Source organism: Spermophilus citellus (genome assembly GCF_964194105.1).
Source record: "Spermophilus citellus genome assembly, chromosome: 12".
In the NCBI taxonomy this organism is placed as follows: Eukaryota; Metazoa; Chordata; class Mammalia; order Rodentia; family Sciuridae; genus Spermophilus; species Spermophilus citellus.
Window position 1 is genome coordinate 14443701 of NC_138198.1, and position 16850 is coordinate 14460550.

At 45.0% G+C, this 16850-nt stretch overlaps 1 protein-coding gene across 5 annotated transcripts in view; it reads right to left on the reverse strand.

The window, feature by feature from the left end:
* The window catches only part of PPP4R1 (protein phosphatase 4 regulatory subunit 1), a 50606-nt gene extending 36506 nt beyond the window's left edge, over positions 1 to 14100 (reverse strand). For 2 of the 5 annotated variants that reach the window (XM_081263573.1, XM_081263572.1), the window contains exons 1-2: positions 13969 to 14100; positions 13839 to 13883 (exon numbers count right to left, since the gene is read on the reverse strand). In XM_081263573.1, the coding sequence (XP_081119699.1) occupies positions 13839 to 13883; positions 13969 to 13975 (52 nt within the window). In that variant the 5' untranslated portion in view covers positions 13976 to 14100. Of the gene's footprint in view, positions 1 to 13177; positions 13767 to 13838; positions 13884 to 13968 lie in introns of those variants that run through there. The other 3 variants (XM_081263576.1, XM_081263575.1, XM_081263577.1) reach the window with 2 other exon arrangements.
* Between the last annotated feature and the right edge of the window lie 2750 nt (positions 14101 to 16850).

Sequence of the window (16850 nt, forward strand, 5' to 3'; positions counted from 1 at the left end):
AGTTCAGAGCCAGCCTCAGCAACTTAGGAAGGCCCTAAGCAACTTAGTGAGACCCTGCCTCTAAATAAAATATGAAAAAAGGCTGGGGATGTGGCTCAGTGGTTAAGCACCTCTGGGTTCAATCCCTGATACCAAATATATATATATATAAATTACTAGACAATACCAACTTCCCCATTCTATACCCAACAAACAGAAACCTTTCAAATACAAAACTGACTCTTCTCAGACATGCAAAAGCTGATGTCCTCAATGACAGACATACACCATTAGACACATTTAAATTCTTTAAGCAAAAGGAAAATAATATCACAAGGAAATCTGGATCTACTTAAAGGAACAAAGAGTATCAGAAATGGTTAATATGTGGGTAAATAAAAAGCTTCTTTATTTTTGAAATCTCTTAAATTAAGATAAGCATTTAAGGCAAAAATATGTACTCTCAAGTAAACAGATAGAAATGCCCTGTGGAGCTCAAGGCCAGTGGAGGTAAAGCAGCTCCAGCAGGGGAAGGGCAGCAGGGGGGTGAAGCAGAGCGCCATTCGCCTCTGTGAAGAACAGTGCCCCGGGAAGGCAGACGGGCAAGTTAAGGACCTGTGCCAGTCACAAACTCCAAACAAAATCAACAAAGACAACAGCTAACCAGTCAATAACGACTGTAAAAACTCAACCCAAAAGAAAAAAAAGGATAAAGAAGCAAGAGAGGGACAAACAGGGGAGCAAGATGAGAGATTTAAGCCCAACCTTAGCATTAAGTGCAAATGGTCTAAATACCCCAATGAAAAAACAGTGATTGTCACACTGGGTTATGAATAACCCCTAACTGTGTTCATCATTACTTACGGTAAATTTTACACAGCTTCTGATCTGCAACTCACAGCAAAGTACCAGCATTACGAATCAGAGTTGTAAAGGCCACTCAGACACACTCATTCAGGTAAGTTTCCTCCTTTGTACCTAAGACTGTGGAGCCAGCATGACGTCAAAGGCACCTTTATGCAGGCTCTAGAATTCTATGACTATGACCAAATTGTTTCATCAGAGTCTCACATGTGTTAAAGACAAACATTAATAACACTGATTCTGGTCATAAGCCGGGGGGGGGGGGGGGGTGGCAGTGGGGAAGCCGCCTCCAGCAACCACTGTCAGCATCACTGTGTTTAAATGCAGATTCTGAGACCCACACACTGAGTGTGGCTTCACAATGAGGCCCTGAGCATTTATTTTTAATAAATACCCCATTAAATTCAAATGTGAACTGCTCAACTACATTTGAGAAACACACTCCTAGATGTAACAGAATCGTGCTTTGCTTCAACCTTTTTGTCACAGTCTGTCAATCATGGTTGACCACTCTTCTATACAGGAGCGTTCCACTCTGGCACAGACCCTGGTGACAAAGGTCTACTTCTACTTCCCGATACATTGCCCCTGCCAATATCCACAGAATCACAGAATCACCCTGGCTTGACATCCTTCCTGTCCTAGGTCAAGCTGACTAAGACTATGGACCTCATCCCTATGGAGTCCACAGGCTTTGATCACCACTGCTACAGAATGTACCTGTAAGTCTTACCCAGCCTCAATCAAACATCTGCCCCAGGTTACAAAGAGAAATTCAGAAATAAGCAATTAAAAAACTATCGTCACCACTGAAAAAACTCTGCAGCACACATGCCTTAAGGAAGGAAGGAAGCCCTGTGTAGCACAGAGGGAAGACACCATTTGCAGTAAGGTCCCTGCAGCTTATTCAAAGTACATGTTAATTTCAATGAATTAGAGATGCAGATTGCAATTTTAGGACTAATCTCTAAAACATGCAAGAAGTATAACTAGAAAGCCAACAGAGGAATTAAAATGAATACTGAGTTAGAGAAGGTTTCCAAGTCAAGACAATTCTTGGAAGATACACTAGAGCTTACCAAGCAGGACAGAGGGCAGGAGGAAAACATTCTAAACAGAGAAAGTCCAAGATAGAGTCGAGGAGAACCATTTCATGTTTGAAAAATTACAAGGAATTTGGTATAGATTTTTTTTTCTTTCTTTTTTAACATTCCCTATACAAGTTGGTATAGATTTTTTCTAAGCAACAACTTAACTAATGTCAACCTTTTTTGAGCAATAGACAATTCTGGATAACACATGTATTCAACTAAGATAAAATTTCACTAAAATCATCACTTTTTTCAGTTGCATTATTTTTATTTGTTCTTTTTAGTTACACAAGACAGTAGAATCTATTTTGATACATTAATACAAGCCTGAAGGATCTTGCTTGATATCTTATATCTTATTCTAACTAGGATCCTAGTCTTGTGGATATAAATGATGGTGATCCACTGTGGTGGATTCATATATGTACACAGGAAAGTTATCAGATTGATTCCATTGTCCTTCCTGATCCTAACTCCCCTCCCCTTCCCTTCAGCTCTTATTTTTTAAAAATTAAACAAAGATCATGTATTTTCCAAGCCAGATGACTGTCTTTCCACCACATTCCAAAAGGATTCCAGGCCTCATTTCCCAACACTCCTTTCCAATAGCCCTGCCAAGCAGCAGAGGGCGGAAGGCAGGACCTCAGGAAGGCCTGATTCCCCCACCACCCTCCCACCCCCGCGGAACACACACCATCAGCAGCACCACAGCTCTGCATGAGCCTGCCTCTTTCTCTCCCTTGCCAAACGTGTCCAGATAGATGACAAATTCAAACTGGTGCTATGCTCACTCAGTGAAAAATTTCAATCCACCATTCTTAAATCTTAAGAGTTCTTTTAGAAGATGGTTCCAATCCATTCTGTTAAAAGTGCCCAGAGCTGCGTCAACAAATCCACTTTCCTTCCTACCACACACACACTTTGTGTACTCCACAATGCCAAGTGGGGGAGAAGGGATGCCAGCTACCATGAGAACAAAGGAGAAAATGGGACACTTGCCCCATCTCACTAATAATGGTGCATGTGCTTAGGAGCAAGAGGAGCACGGGTGCCAAAGGGGTCTGCCCTCACAGCTTCAGTCCCTGCAGTCTCCTCATCTGGCATGACAGGCTTTTGTCCAACACTTACGGCTCTTACGTCTCACCTACTTCATCCACTATTTCTGACTCAACTACAGAAACAGTGCTACAGAGGTGACATGAAAAATGGGCACAGCACTCATGAACACTGCCATCTATGCTACACTTGGAGCAACAGAGGGCACGGGGCTTTTTTCTGTCACACTGAACTTATAGCCCAAGCTACTGGTCCTTGAAGCAACTGCGCAAAGGTGCCAAGACAGCTCTACTCTGCCCCGTTCTCTCTTGCTCCTATGTGTGGGTATGTGGGTGGGTGGGAGATGAACCTAAAAGTGCTCTATCTGTGAGCTACATTTTGGGTTGTCTTTTTTTTTGGTACTAAGGATTGAGCCCAGGGGTGCTTAACTGCTGAGCCAAATCTTCAGTCTCCTTTTATGTTTTATTTAGAGACAGGGTCTTGCTTGCGTTGCTAAGGGCCTCACTAAGTTGCTGAGGCTGACCTGAACCCATGATCCTCCTGCTTCAGCCTCCCAAGCTACTGGGATTACAGGAGTGCACCACAGTGCCCAACCTTTCTAAAAATGTTTTGAGACAGGGTCTTGAGAAGTTGCCAAGGCTGGTTCTGAACTTGTAATCCCTCTGTTTTGGCCTCCCAAACTGCTAGGATCCCTCTTATGTGAGTCTCTTCTCAAAATTATTATTCACCAAAGTTAGAAGTTCAAAAAAGCCCTTCCCATTCCCATCACATTATTTATATCAATACAATTTCCCAGTGCTTATAACCCTTAAAATGTGAAGTTAAAAACTGATGCTAAATATTGTCTCATTCTAAACAGTAAATCCTATTCATCTATCAATTCATAATTAATTTTTTAGAAATCTTATCCATTAGATGACTTTTCAATAAAATTTTGCTTTCAACAAAATTATGTGTAATTTGTATATGTTCTGGATGATCAACTTAGTAGTAATGGAAGCTTAATAAAAAGAAATTTTAAGTTCAATAGCTACAAGGACATTCAAATGTTAAATTTTCCTCTGTATACTTATTTTTGGTACAAATAAACATGGTAGGCAGTCACAAATCTCAGCCTAAGCAGATTAGGGTCAGAGTGTGAGTAGGTGGGAAGGGGTCAAGAAGAAAGAGAACAACGGGAGGTGGCAAAGCAGGGAGTGTGCTGGGGACGGTAAACAAGGTAGGCAGAAATGTGCCTGAACCCGCTCTGGAGTTTACATCCCGTTTCAAAGGGACACTACTGTTATTTTTACAATATCAATATTTGAAATACACTGAAAATTACATCCTTTGTGAATATAACCTTGGAAAATCCTGGGTATCAACTTGACAATGTATGTGTGACACAGAGTTTTCAGATGGTTTAGGAAACATGCGGTAATGTTTAGAGACCACTGTCCTAGGACAGCAAGTGCCTGCTCCACCCATCCCCAGGCGCTCCTCATGCCAACCCCACTCACTCCCACATTCCTGCACTCCCCAGCCCTCCATCCCACCCACTGGCCCAGTAGGACAGGCCTCCTCAAGCTCTCTCTCCTGCTGGCGTCAACTGCCTTCTGGCTTTGTGTGGTGTCATCCGTCCTGCTCTGGCTGCTCTAGCCTCTTCTGTTTAAATGTACCTATTACAAATACCTCACAGGACATTCCTACTCCAATTAAGACTTTTCCTCTGGGGCTGGGGATGTGGCTCAAGCGGTAGCGTGCTCGCCTAGCACGCGTGCGGCCGGGGTTCGATCCTCAGCACCACATACAAACAAAGATGTTGTATCTGCCGAAAACTAAAAAATAAATATTAAAATTTCTCTCTCTCTCTCTTTGAAAAAAAAAAAGACTTTCCCTCTGCATTCCTGCAGCCTTGAGAGCCCTTGAGGTTTACTTTGCCAGCCACAGCAGTGTTTAGTTTATTTTCTCTTTTTCTTCTGCCACCACTAACCCACTCCTCAACACAATTCCCTAAAAACCCCCAATTTAATGTTTATTACAAAGGCAGCAGATTCATTTAATATCAATGGAAGATGCCCACAGAGGTGCTGGGAGAGTCAGGGTCTCTCTAACACACTTTAACCCTCCTGTCACTCACAAGTGCATCAGCACATTATGCCTTTGACAAGTACCACACCGAAGGAAACCGAGGAATCTGTACACGTCACTTTCACCATGCTTGATCAGAACACCCTTTTATCCCCCACATAATGGCTGATGATATCCTATCAAACAGGAAAAGGTTGAGGTTCTGTCCTCCCCTTCAATTTTTTTGCCTTGATACTAATAAGACCACAATCAATCCATCAAATGTTCTCTTTCTGAAGTCTTTACAAATAAACACACCAAGAAATGAATAGGGAGGAAGGACAAGCTCTCCTGCAAAGCAGAAGGACTGGGGCAAGATTCACTGTAGGAACAGGGTAGTCCCCAGTGTTGGAACCTTCACAGGGGAGAAGGGTGGCATACATCACCTCAACATCGCCAGTAACAGAGAAGCAGACTTAGTGCCTCTGACCAAGGGAGACTACTGAGAAACAACTACAACACTTATACCTGTGCTGTCAAAAAGTGAAAAGAGGCACAGCCTAAATCAAATCTGGAGGAAACACATAAACCCAGTGGACTTCAAACGTATCAGTATGAGCCAGGCGTGGTGGCACAGGCCCGTCATCAGGCTCCTCAGGAGGCTGATGCAGGGGGACCTTAAGTTCAAGGCCAGCCAGGGCAACTGAGGGAAAACCTAAGACTGGGGATGTACTTCAGTGGAACAGTGCTCACCTAGCAAGCGAGGCCCTGGTGCCAACCCCTGGAACTGCCAAAATAAGTGAATACATTTTTAAAAAATTAAAATTTCATTATTTAAAATTAAGTTTATGGCCTTACCTAATGTGGCCAGAAAAAAACAAGATTCATTGAAGCAAATGTGTACTGAAAGTTCACTGTTTGCCGGGCAATGTGCTGTGGGTAAAATGAAACGCGGAGGCCTGGATTCTCCAGTATAGGGAGAGCAGGTAGATCTCGGACAGCAGGACAGCTGGCCTCCTGTTCTTGTGAATAAAGTCTGACCAGAAGACACGCAGGCTACTCATTTACATACTGCCCAGAGCTGCTCTGGCCATTCGGCAGATCTGAGTAGTTACAACAGAAACCATGTGGCCCACAAAACTGAACTATTCATTCTCTGTCCCTTTATAGAACTTTCCAACGCTGGTCTAGTGTTGTAGCAGAGACCCAATTGAGTCTTTGCTGGGGGAAGAAAAATTAATAGAAAAGACAAAAATGTGAAGACCAGTTCAGTCCTCACCAAACACAGCCTTAAGCAACAGGCATGTCAAATTTAGTTTGTACTTTGGAACAAATAATGTTTACTGGAATTCCTTCCTTCAAATATAAATGCTAAAAGTTACTAAATCCTTAGAAATTATCTTTATAAGTACAAAATTGTCCTTTATGTTCAATCTCACAAGTAAATTTATAGCAGGAATCTTTTTTTTTTTTTTTTTATTGAACTCAGGACACTTAACAACTGAGCCATATCCTTTTTATTTTTTTATTTTGAGACAGGACCTTGCTAAGTTGCTGAGGCTGGTCTTGAACTTGCGATCCTCCTGCCTCTGCCTCACAAAATAGTTTCCTGCGGTATAGTTTACCTCCTTGTCCAGATGTTCTGAAGTATGATTTAGTCAAATATTAAGTCGACCTCAGATCCAAAGTACTAAAAACAAACAAAAAAAAACTGGCCTATGTACTAAACCACACAGATTTCATTATTTCCCAAATAATACAGCCTAACAACTATTTACATAGCATTTACATTGTACTGGGCATCGTAAGTCATCTGGAAATGATTGAAGTCATACAGGAGGATGTGCACAGATAATGGGCAAATCTGGCATTTGATAAAAGGGGCCTGAGCATTCACAGACTTGGTATCCAAGGGGGTCCTGGAAACAATCCTGATAGATTCTGAGGGACAAACATACAATAAGTAAATATAAAGGGCAGTGGCATGTTTATTTTCCAACTGGTTACCAAGGTCATGTTTTCTAAACCTTGTGATACAGAAGTATGCAGCCTATCAAAGGCCTGTACGTGTGGATTTTACAAGCATGTCCTTCGTTCCCTTCAGAGAGAATGGTTTCCTTATAGTCTTAAAAATCCAATCATTTTGGTTACAAAGACTCTTTCTTCTTTACCTTTTTATTATTATTGTTCTGGAGATTGAACCGAGGGCACTTTATCATTGAGCTACATCCCCAGCCCTTTCTATTTTTTATTTTGAGACAGGGTCTTGCTAAGTTGCCAGGCTGGCCTTGAACTTGTGAACCTCCTGCATCAACCTCCCAGGTTTCTGGGGATTACAGGTATGTGCCACCACATAAACCCTTTCTTCCCTAGTAGTTCAAATATAAAATTTGAACTATTCAGGACCAAATTACCATCAATCCCCAATAAATAAAGTCTTGAAAAAAATGAGTTATTTCTACCAAAACAAATTTTATATTTAAAGAAAAGATGATAATGAATCTTAATTTAAATTCAGATCCTAGCAGTAACATTTTGGCATGATCACCCTACCTGCCTCTTCTTTCCCCTGAAAGTTCATGTTTGAGGGCTGAATGAAGCTGCAGCGTTGCGGGGTGGGTATGCACAGGATGCTGTACCTGCTGTGGTGGCTGATGAATAATTAATAATACTTATTCAAAAAGCCACTGTAACTCATCAAACTGAAAAACTAAAAGAGAAAAAAAACCACATCGAATCCTCTTAATAAACATAGAATAAAGTACTCAACAAAATCTAACACCCATTCCTACTTTCCTTAAGCTACAACAAAGTCAGGGAAACTTCTCAGCCTAATAAAGGACCTCTGTGATAAAACAATAAATTAAAACAGAAAACTCAAAACTTCTGCTCTTCTAACTGCACCATTAAAACAATGAAAAGACAAGTCGCAGATATGGAACTTGTCTGAGTATCTGAGAAAGGGCTTGTATCTGGATATATTAACAACTCTAAAACTTGGGAAGGTGTTCCAACAAAACCAGGAGCTAAAGATGTGGAAAGGCACTTTACCAAAGCAACAGACAGCAAATGAGCACATGAGAAGACAGGCATCATTAGCCATTAATGAGAAGCAAATTCAAACCTCAAAGAAACCTTGCACTGAGCAGAAGGGCTGGAATGAAGGCTGCCGGAGAGAGCGGCCAGGGAGGGAGGACCTGCACACACTGCCCTGCGGATGGAACCTGGCGTAACCATCATGGAAACAGTCGGACAACTTCCTAAGATACTCCTGGATACAAACCCAAGAGAAGGAACACACACATCTACGTAAAAAACTGGACATGAAATGTGTACAGCAGCTTGATCTGTAATAGTCAAAAACCAGAGCCAATCCAAAATCCATCAACATTTCATGACATAAAACAGCTGGGGAACATTAAGCACCTTGTTCAGGATTATAAGAGATTACACAGCAGGGCCAGAATGTGACTCCCAGGTCTAAAGGTCTAAAAAGCCAGTGCCTTTTCCTTCCACAGACCCAGACTGCGATAGCGCCACAATTACTGCCTGGAAGACGCTCACCGCCAATCTTGGTATCAATCAGGCCAGCCATCAAGCTTGTTCCCAAGTCCAGGGAGCTAAGAAGCCAAGACACTGAAGACAGCAGAGTCAGGACACGACTGTGGGAGGAAGAACGGTCAGGTAATCAGCCCACTCAAGGACCTCTGCTGAAAGCAGGCAGGTACCAGGCCCTCCTAAGAAGCTATAAGGAATACTGATCTTTCACTGCGCAGGTCCAAAAGCCATGTGTCAACCTCCTTTGTGCGTCCGACATTACATTTGGGTCATTCTCAGATACAAGGGAAAAGCAAAGCAAAATTCTAGCTCAAGCTGAGGGACTTCTAACCCATAGCTGACAGCAAAAATTCTTCACCATCAAGAGAAAAAAAATCCATTTACAGCAATTAAAAAAAAAAAAAAAAAGATGTAGCCAGGTAAGCTGGTACATGCCTGTAACCCTAGCTACCTGGGAGGCTGAGATGGGAAGATCACAATTTAGCAAATCCCTGACTCAAAATAAAAATTAAAAAGGACTGGGGATATGTTGTAGCTCAACAGTAGAGCACCCCTGGGTTCAATTCTCAATACTGCAAAATAAAAGAAAAAAAGAAGAAAGGTTAATGTAAATGTAGATATAAGGTAATATCAGTTTAATTAAAAAAAATACAAATTCTCTGTTTTGATGAAAGACTGAGGCAAAAGAACCAGAAATAATAAACCAGTAACCAAAGAAATGTGGCGACTTCTGAACTTCACCTACAAGATTGATCATTCACAGGTAAGAACAAAAACTCTACGTTTAGTTTCGGTATTTTCTTTGTTGTTTTTGGTTATATAGCTACAAACCCATGTATAGTTATAAAAGTTTCCCCCCCCCACACTTTTTTAAAAATTTTATGTCAGGAATTATTTATTAGCCCTTTAAAGCATCATTAATGATTTTATACACAGATGGCCACCACTAAACCATTTTTAAATTTTTTTTTTAGGTGAAGATGAACCCAATAACTTTATTTATTTTTATGTGGTTCTGAGGAAGGAACCCAGTGCCTCACATGGGAAAGGCAAGTGCTCTACCACTTGAGCCTAGCTCCAGCCCCCACCACCACTAGACCATTTTTAGAGCACTCTTTCCTAGGCCATCAATCATGTTACCTCTAAGACTTCTCCTGTCTCATCTTTTAGCAGCAAACAAAACATGTCACCAAGTCTCATTGCTCACTCTCTCAAATCCCTGCTTAAGAATACCTAAACATCATCATGCTCAAGAGCACCTCTGGGAGTTTTGGTGATTCTCTGGCCACTACTGGACACAGTTACGTTTTTCTACTTCTCAGCTCCCCCAGTGGCAAGGACTGTAGGAAGTTTTTTGGAACTGTTTTCTAAAAGTAGCTGGAGGGCTAGCCAGGCACACTGGCGCAGGCCTGTAATCCCAGGGACTCAGGAGGCTGAGACAGGAGGATCATAAGTTCAAAAGCCAGCCTCAGCAACTTGGCGAGGCCCTAAGCAACTCAGTGAGACCCTGTCTCTAAATAAAATACAAAAAGAGAATGGGATATGACTCTGGTTGAGTGCCCCTGAGTTCAATCCCTGGGGGGGTGCAAGGAGTAGCTAGAGGGCTAAAGACCAGGCACTGGATCAGAGCAGTGACCTTCAGTAATTTGTCATTACTGAAGGTAATGACCACGGGATTTGTCATTCCTGTACTCCAACATTGCCCTCAAACAAGAAAATCAGAGCAATATAAAGAGATTCCAAAACTTCAACAATAAAACAGTCTGTGGGATGGCATGTTCCATAATACAGCTTCAAAAGCTCATCAACATCATGCCTAGTTACTCTAACATAAAAGTTAAGAAGGACTAAATAAGCTGTATTATTCCCAACCTCCATCGACTCTCTTCTCTCTAGGTAACTAAACTAAACCCCACACAGCACCTTGGAATACTTCATAAGGGCCTTTAAAATATGGCCTCAAGCAAACTGCCTATGTGATAGGTTTGGGCTGCTCAATGTTGTAAAATGTGAAACTTGAGAAGAGATAATATTTTAGATACAATATTTAAAATCAGAAGGCCTGGATTACAATCATCGGAATTTAGGAGTTTTGTTCCTTGAGAAAATATTGTAGTCCCTTTGGGTATTAATTGACGTATTTACCAATATTAGAATACCACAGTCTATACATCACAAGATGGCGGGAAAAAATAATCTGTGCTTGAAAGTCTCCATAACTACTAAGTGTTAATACGACCATTCTTCTAAAGTTTTAATTTTAATCAGACTCCTTTAATGAGATTATTTTATAAACATCAGCTCATCAAATCTTACTGTATGTTAAGTCCTAGCTCTATCACTTTAGACATCTAGCAACTTCAATATAAACTGAAATTGAATTTTGAAAAGCTGACAATAGAAATTTGAGTATCTTTTCTTAAAAGTCTATCTACAAATTTGTATTGCTTCCTATTATTCAAGGAACAAAAATCATAAAAATGACATTTTATTCAACATTGAAATTTGCTGAGACATGTACTTAAATGAAGTCTCTGGCCTGCTTTCACTTTGAAATTCAAAGTACATTTCATGATACAGTACTGAAAATAATCACTTTAGGGTTTTGGGTTTTTTGTTTTGTTTTGTTTTGTTTTGTTTTGTTTTGTTTCATTTGTTGTTTTTCTTCGGTGCTAAGAACTGAATACCCAGGGTCTCAAGCATGGTAGGCTAGTGCTCTACCACTGAGCCATACCCTCAGTGAAAAATATCACTTTTCAACTTAAAAAAAACTTAATTTTACTATGCCTAATGATAATATTACTTAACCTTTATGGCTTTTTGGAGGCTGGGGATATAGTTCAGTGGTACAGCATTTGCCTACACCTGTGAGGTGGAGTTCCATTTCCAGTACCACCAAACCACAAAAAAACAAAACAAAACTTCATGGCTTTTTGCTATATAATACAATACATCCATTTTTTGCTTCTTAGGATTGGGGGACTTTTTTCTTCACAGCTATCAACCAAGCCAGTCTTTAACCAACCCTCTTCCCCACTCCAGACTTTAGAGACTTTAGAAACAAATCAAAACACCTGACCTGAGGCTAACTCAGGCCTAGCAATGCTTCCCCTGTCAAGATCTGGACTCCACCATGTCCTTTTGAGATCCACAGCTACAGTGACCTGTACAACAGAAGTGTTCTCTTCCACTTGCATTTAAGGCAGGTGACCAGGCTCTAGAACTGGATCAGACAATCATTTCTTTCCAATTGAAGGGTCAACTTAGACCAGGCCTGGCTGGATGGAAGAGTGAAACACATGCTACCTTGGAGGCTGGCCTCCCCGCTGGCACTGGCGGAGAGAAACTCACCCACGGGCTCGAAGCCAACTCCACTCTCCGCCTCTGCTTTCTATGGCTCCTCTGGGTTCCCAAGCTGTTTTATCCCCTTACCAACCATCGTGCCCTCTATGTAGACACTATGGCCTCTTTCTATCCCTTCACAACAGGAGGCAAGGAGTCCTGTAAACCGCCTTAGGCTCAAAGATCCTCTGCCCCTGAGTATTCTGGGTAAAGGTATTACCTGTAAGAACTTTAGCAACTGAGAAAAATGAGCAATTTCTCTAAAACAATTTTCAACACAATTGTAAATATGCAAATAATTGGTGCCTTCCAACAAATACCTAAATTTTTATCCTGAATTAAAGTGAACATAAAACAGAACCTAAAAAAAGTTCAGTAAAAGCTGTGGCAGCATTTATATCAATTCTGTTAAGTTTGACATCAGTAACTCCTTCTCTGCTTTTCCTCTATGCTAACCTTGCTCTTTACTCAGAATGGCAAACACAAGAGTCGCTATTTACCCAGGTAGTTCTAAGTGCCAAAGGCGTTAAGTCCAGTCCTGTCATGAGGACTCTTACAAAGTAGGGGATATTTATCATGCCCACTTACAAGAGTGAAATCTAAGTACAGTGAGGTTGCCTGAGCTGCCCAGTCTGCCCAAAGTAGCACAGCTCAGACTGCAACAAGGCTGTCCGGCTCTAGTCTGTGTGGTCACTGCACAGCCTCTGGGGCCTTCCTGACAACTGTTTGTAAACCACTAGGGGCTCAGGCCGTGGCCATCCTGTTCAGGGCCCATGTTTCCCAGGACAGCCTTCCCCTCTAGGCCAGGCGGAACTGCACCTCATCCTTCAAAGGGTGCATGACCATGACCCCTGAGGTCAAATGAACACTGGGAAGTTCTCGCTAGTGTCTGTCTTAAATACCTGTTGAATGAATGAATCTTTCACTTATAAGGTTTCAACACGAGACTAAAAAGCCCTGTCTTGAGGCAACATAACGCGGGCCCCCTCTCCAGTCCCCACCTTGCATGATACCTGAGAGCATATCTGCCTGGGCTCACCCGCAGGTGAGTGACCAGGGAGAACAGCACCGGGACGGGTCCCTCCGCTCCCTGTAAGAGGCCATCAGGGAAAGGCCCACCCACCAGCGGCTTAGCACGGGATGTTCGGATAGGATTCCCTTTCTTCAAAAAAAAAAAAAAAAAAAAAAAAAACCAACTCTTTGCTGGGGTCTCTCTAGACCGTAAAGCTCTCCCTTACCGCACTTTGACAACCAGAGACTCAGGAGCCACGGCTAACGGAGGCCAGGGAAGCCCAGGAAGGGCAGGGCCGACCCGGGCACCGAGGGCGCGGCAGGACGGCGACCTCTTTGGCCTCGGTGCGGGCGCGGCCTCGGGGACCCGCACGGCGACGCCGGGCGTCCCCTGGCCCCCATCTGTCGCGGACCTCGACGGCAACTAGAACGCCCTGCGACAGCGCGGCCGGCCCTTCTTTGTCCCCGCTGTCATCAATCCGGACACGTCGCGCGGCTCGGAGAGCAAGAAGGGCGGCGGCGCCCTCGGCCGGCTCCGCCGTGGCCCGGAAGCCGCGTCGGGACCCGGACCCTCCCCACACGGAAAGCCACCCTCAAGCCCGAGCCCTGAGGGGACGGCGACCGGGCCAGGCCGCGCTGCGGGCGACAGGGCCAGGCCGCGCTCCAGGCCCGGCCCAGGCTGAGGCGGCGGCGGCGGGGAGGCGGCGCCGGCCGCGGCGGACGGAAGCGAGCGCGGCGTCTCCCGTCTCCCGCCGCCGCCCCGGCGTCCCAGTCCCCCGCGGTCCCCGCGTCCCCGCCGCCGTCCCCGCCACCCCACGTCCCCCCGCGTCCCCTCCCGCCCGCCGGCCGCCCGCCGCGCTCCCCGTCCCCGCGGGCCGCGCCACTCACACGCGTCCGCGTCCTCCGGCAGGTCCTCCTGGAGCAGCGAGAGGTCTGCGAGGAGAGAGAAGCCGGTCAGCGCCGCCCGCCGCCCGCCCCCGGCCGCGGCCCCGGGACCCGCCCGCCCGCCGGCACGTACCCGCCATCTTGCTCGCTCCGCGGCCGCCCGGGGCCCGCGACGCGGCGGCGCGAGCCGGAGCCGGTGGGCGCGGGCAGCCAGGCGGCGGCGGGGACGGCGCGCGGGGCGGGCTCGGGCTCGGGACGCCGCGCCGCCGCCTCCCGCCCGCTCGCGCTTGTGTGCGCGCTCCCGCTCGCTCGCTCCCGCCGGCGGCGGCGCGCACCCTTGGCCTGGCAGCGCGCGCACAGCTGCGAGCGCGCGAGCTGCCGCCCGGCGTGCGCGCCCTCCGCCCGCTGCCCCGCGCCCCGCCGCGCGGGCTTTGTTGGGTCACGGCCGCGCCGTCCCTGGGCCCTGCGGCGGCTCCCGGGCGGCTTCGGTCTGCGGGCCGAGGAGGCGCCGCCCTGTTAGTCCTCCCCCGACTCCTCCGCCAGCCGGCCCCTCCCCGCGGAGCCCCTCCCCGGCCACCCCAGCTCCCTGCCCTCCGGAGCCCCCTTCCTCGGTCTCCCTACTGAGCCTGGGTCCTTGAGGCCCTGCCGCACGCGTCCGCCAGGCCTGCGGGAGAGCGCAGGCGTGCTGCCCAGTGCTGCCCGTGGGCCCCGCGAACCTGCTCACCTCTGCTGTCCCGGGGATGCGCATGCATGGAGCTGTGATTCGCTTTTTTTTTTTTTTTTTTGGTCTTTTAAGTCATTTTGGCAGCACTTTCTCAGCTGAAACCTGTGTCCTACACTTTATTATTTTTAAAGGAGCTAAGCTAAGCGACTGGCTTACACTTAGTGGCACAAAGTAGGCTAAAGCCAGGTTTGCTGACTCCTTTTCACTGCCCTTTCTTTGACTCTAGTCTAAATCCGGCTCCGGAGGTTTCCAAAATGGTACTCCGCCAGAGTGGGGCACAAAACCCTGCCCGCCCTTCAGGGGGCCTTTTCTCTTAAAAGAGAGAATTCTAAATCATCAGTGTGCGCTTTTCTGCACTGTAGCCTTAACTAAGGACAGTGCATTGGCATTTAGTGGCATTGAGGCATCAGATACTAAGGAACCAGATCCTCCGAAATGCATAAAAATCTAATAAAAAAGGGGTTCCGCACAGCTATTTCAAAAGATTTCCTCTCAGCTGTCGCAAGATAGAACACAGATTGTATGGTATAAAAGTTCAGAGTGATAAAAATGAAAATGGACTCAACTCCAAGTACAGAATAATTAAAATTAAAGGCCAAACTTTCATATTTCTCTCCTTCCTTACAGAATGCCCTTATTGAATTCAGCTGACGCTAACTCAAAATGGCAAGGACTTGGAAATTCAGGAACTGTCCACAGCAGCCAGCGGAGGAGGACTCAATTCCTGAGAGTTCTCTGCTACCTAGGAGAGGCCAGGGAGAAAGAGAGGCCACCTGGCTCTTGACACTACCTAGTGATCTTGCATAACACAAACTCCACAGCCTACTCTGCTTCAGCCACTAGGTGGTCAGGAGACCACCACACAGTCTTGATATTCTCCCCAGCTAAGCCAGACTTAGAATTCTCAGTGATCAAGAGAAAATAGAAACTCTGTGCCAAGTGCTAGCCCAGGATGAGGGGTGGCTGGCTCTGCTGTGGGAGCTAGGCCTCAGCAAGTCTGGCCTTGGTGACCTCCAGTAAGGGGGCAGCAAAGGCAGAAAACAGGGGTTACTTCCCTGTCCCTTGAAAGCTCTGTGTTCCATTGCCATCCTAGCTGAGTCGCGCAGTGCCATAGGTCCCTGACCCAGTGTGGTTAGTAATATCAGTGAGTTCAGCACACGCCCTCTCACTCTTTACTGCTTTCTCACAGATAAATGGCTTTATCTCTATAACATGTACTTTATTCCTTCCTTATAAAAATTATATTTGAGCTGGGCACAGTAGCACACACCTGTAATCCCTGGGGGTTTAGGAGGCTGAAACAGGAGGATTGCAGGTTCAAAGCCAGTTTTAGCAACTTAGCAAGGCCTTAATTAACTCAAGGAGATCCTGTCTCTAAATAAAATAGAAAAAAGGGCTGGGGATATGGCTCAGTGGTGAAGTGTTCCTGAGTTCAATCCCCAGTACCAAAAAAAAAAAAAAAAATTACATTTAAGCAAATAATAGCAATCATTATCCTGTGTACCTTTAACCTAGTTTCACATACAGTGTAGTCAACAGTGTTATCGCATGCCCTGTTTTGTTAATGGTCAGGGCACAGTATGAGGTTGAAATTCTTTTCTTTCTTTCTTTCTTTTTTTTTTTTTTTTTTCTAATACTAGGATCAAACTCAAGGGTGCTCTACCACTGAGATACACTCCCAGCCCTTTCTTTTTCTTTTTTTTTTTTTCCCAAGGGGTACCAGATTTTGCCAAGTTGCCCCGGCTGGCTTTGAACTTGAGATCCTCCTGCCTCAGCCTCCCAAGCCCCTAGGTTACAGGAATTCTTACCCTGCTCTGACATAGAAATCTGTAAAGTAGGGAGAGTGTCATAAGTAAATTTTTTTTTAAATGTATTATCTGGGCTGGGGTTATGACTCAGCAGTACAGCGCTTGCCTAGCACGTTAGAGGCCCTGGGTTCGATCCTCAGCACCACGTAAAATAAATAAAATAAAGGTATTGTGTCCAACAACAACTAACAAATATTTTTTAAAAATGTATTGGGGCTGGGGCTGTGGCTCAGCGGTAGAGCGCTCGTCTCGCACACACGGGACCCTGGGTTCGACCCTCAGCACCACATAAAAAAATAAATGAGTGAAATAAAGGCATGATGTCCAAGTATAAAATCTATAAAATATTTTTAAAAAATATATTATCTAATTCTGTGGCCAGTAAGCCCTGATTTTTTTTTAAAAGAGAGAGAGAGAGAGAGAATTTTTTAATATCTATTTTTAGTTTTCGGCAGACACAACATCTTTATTTTATTTGTATGT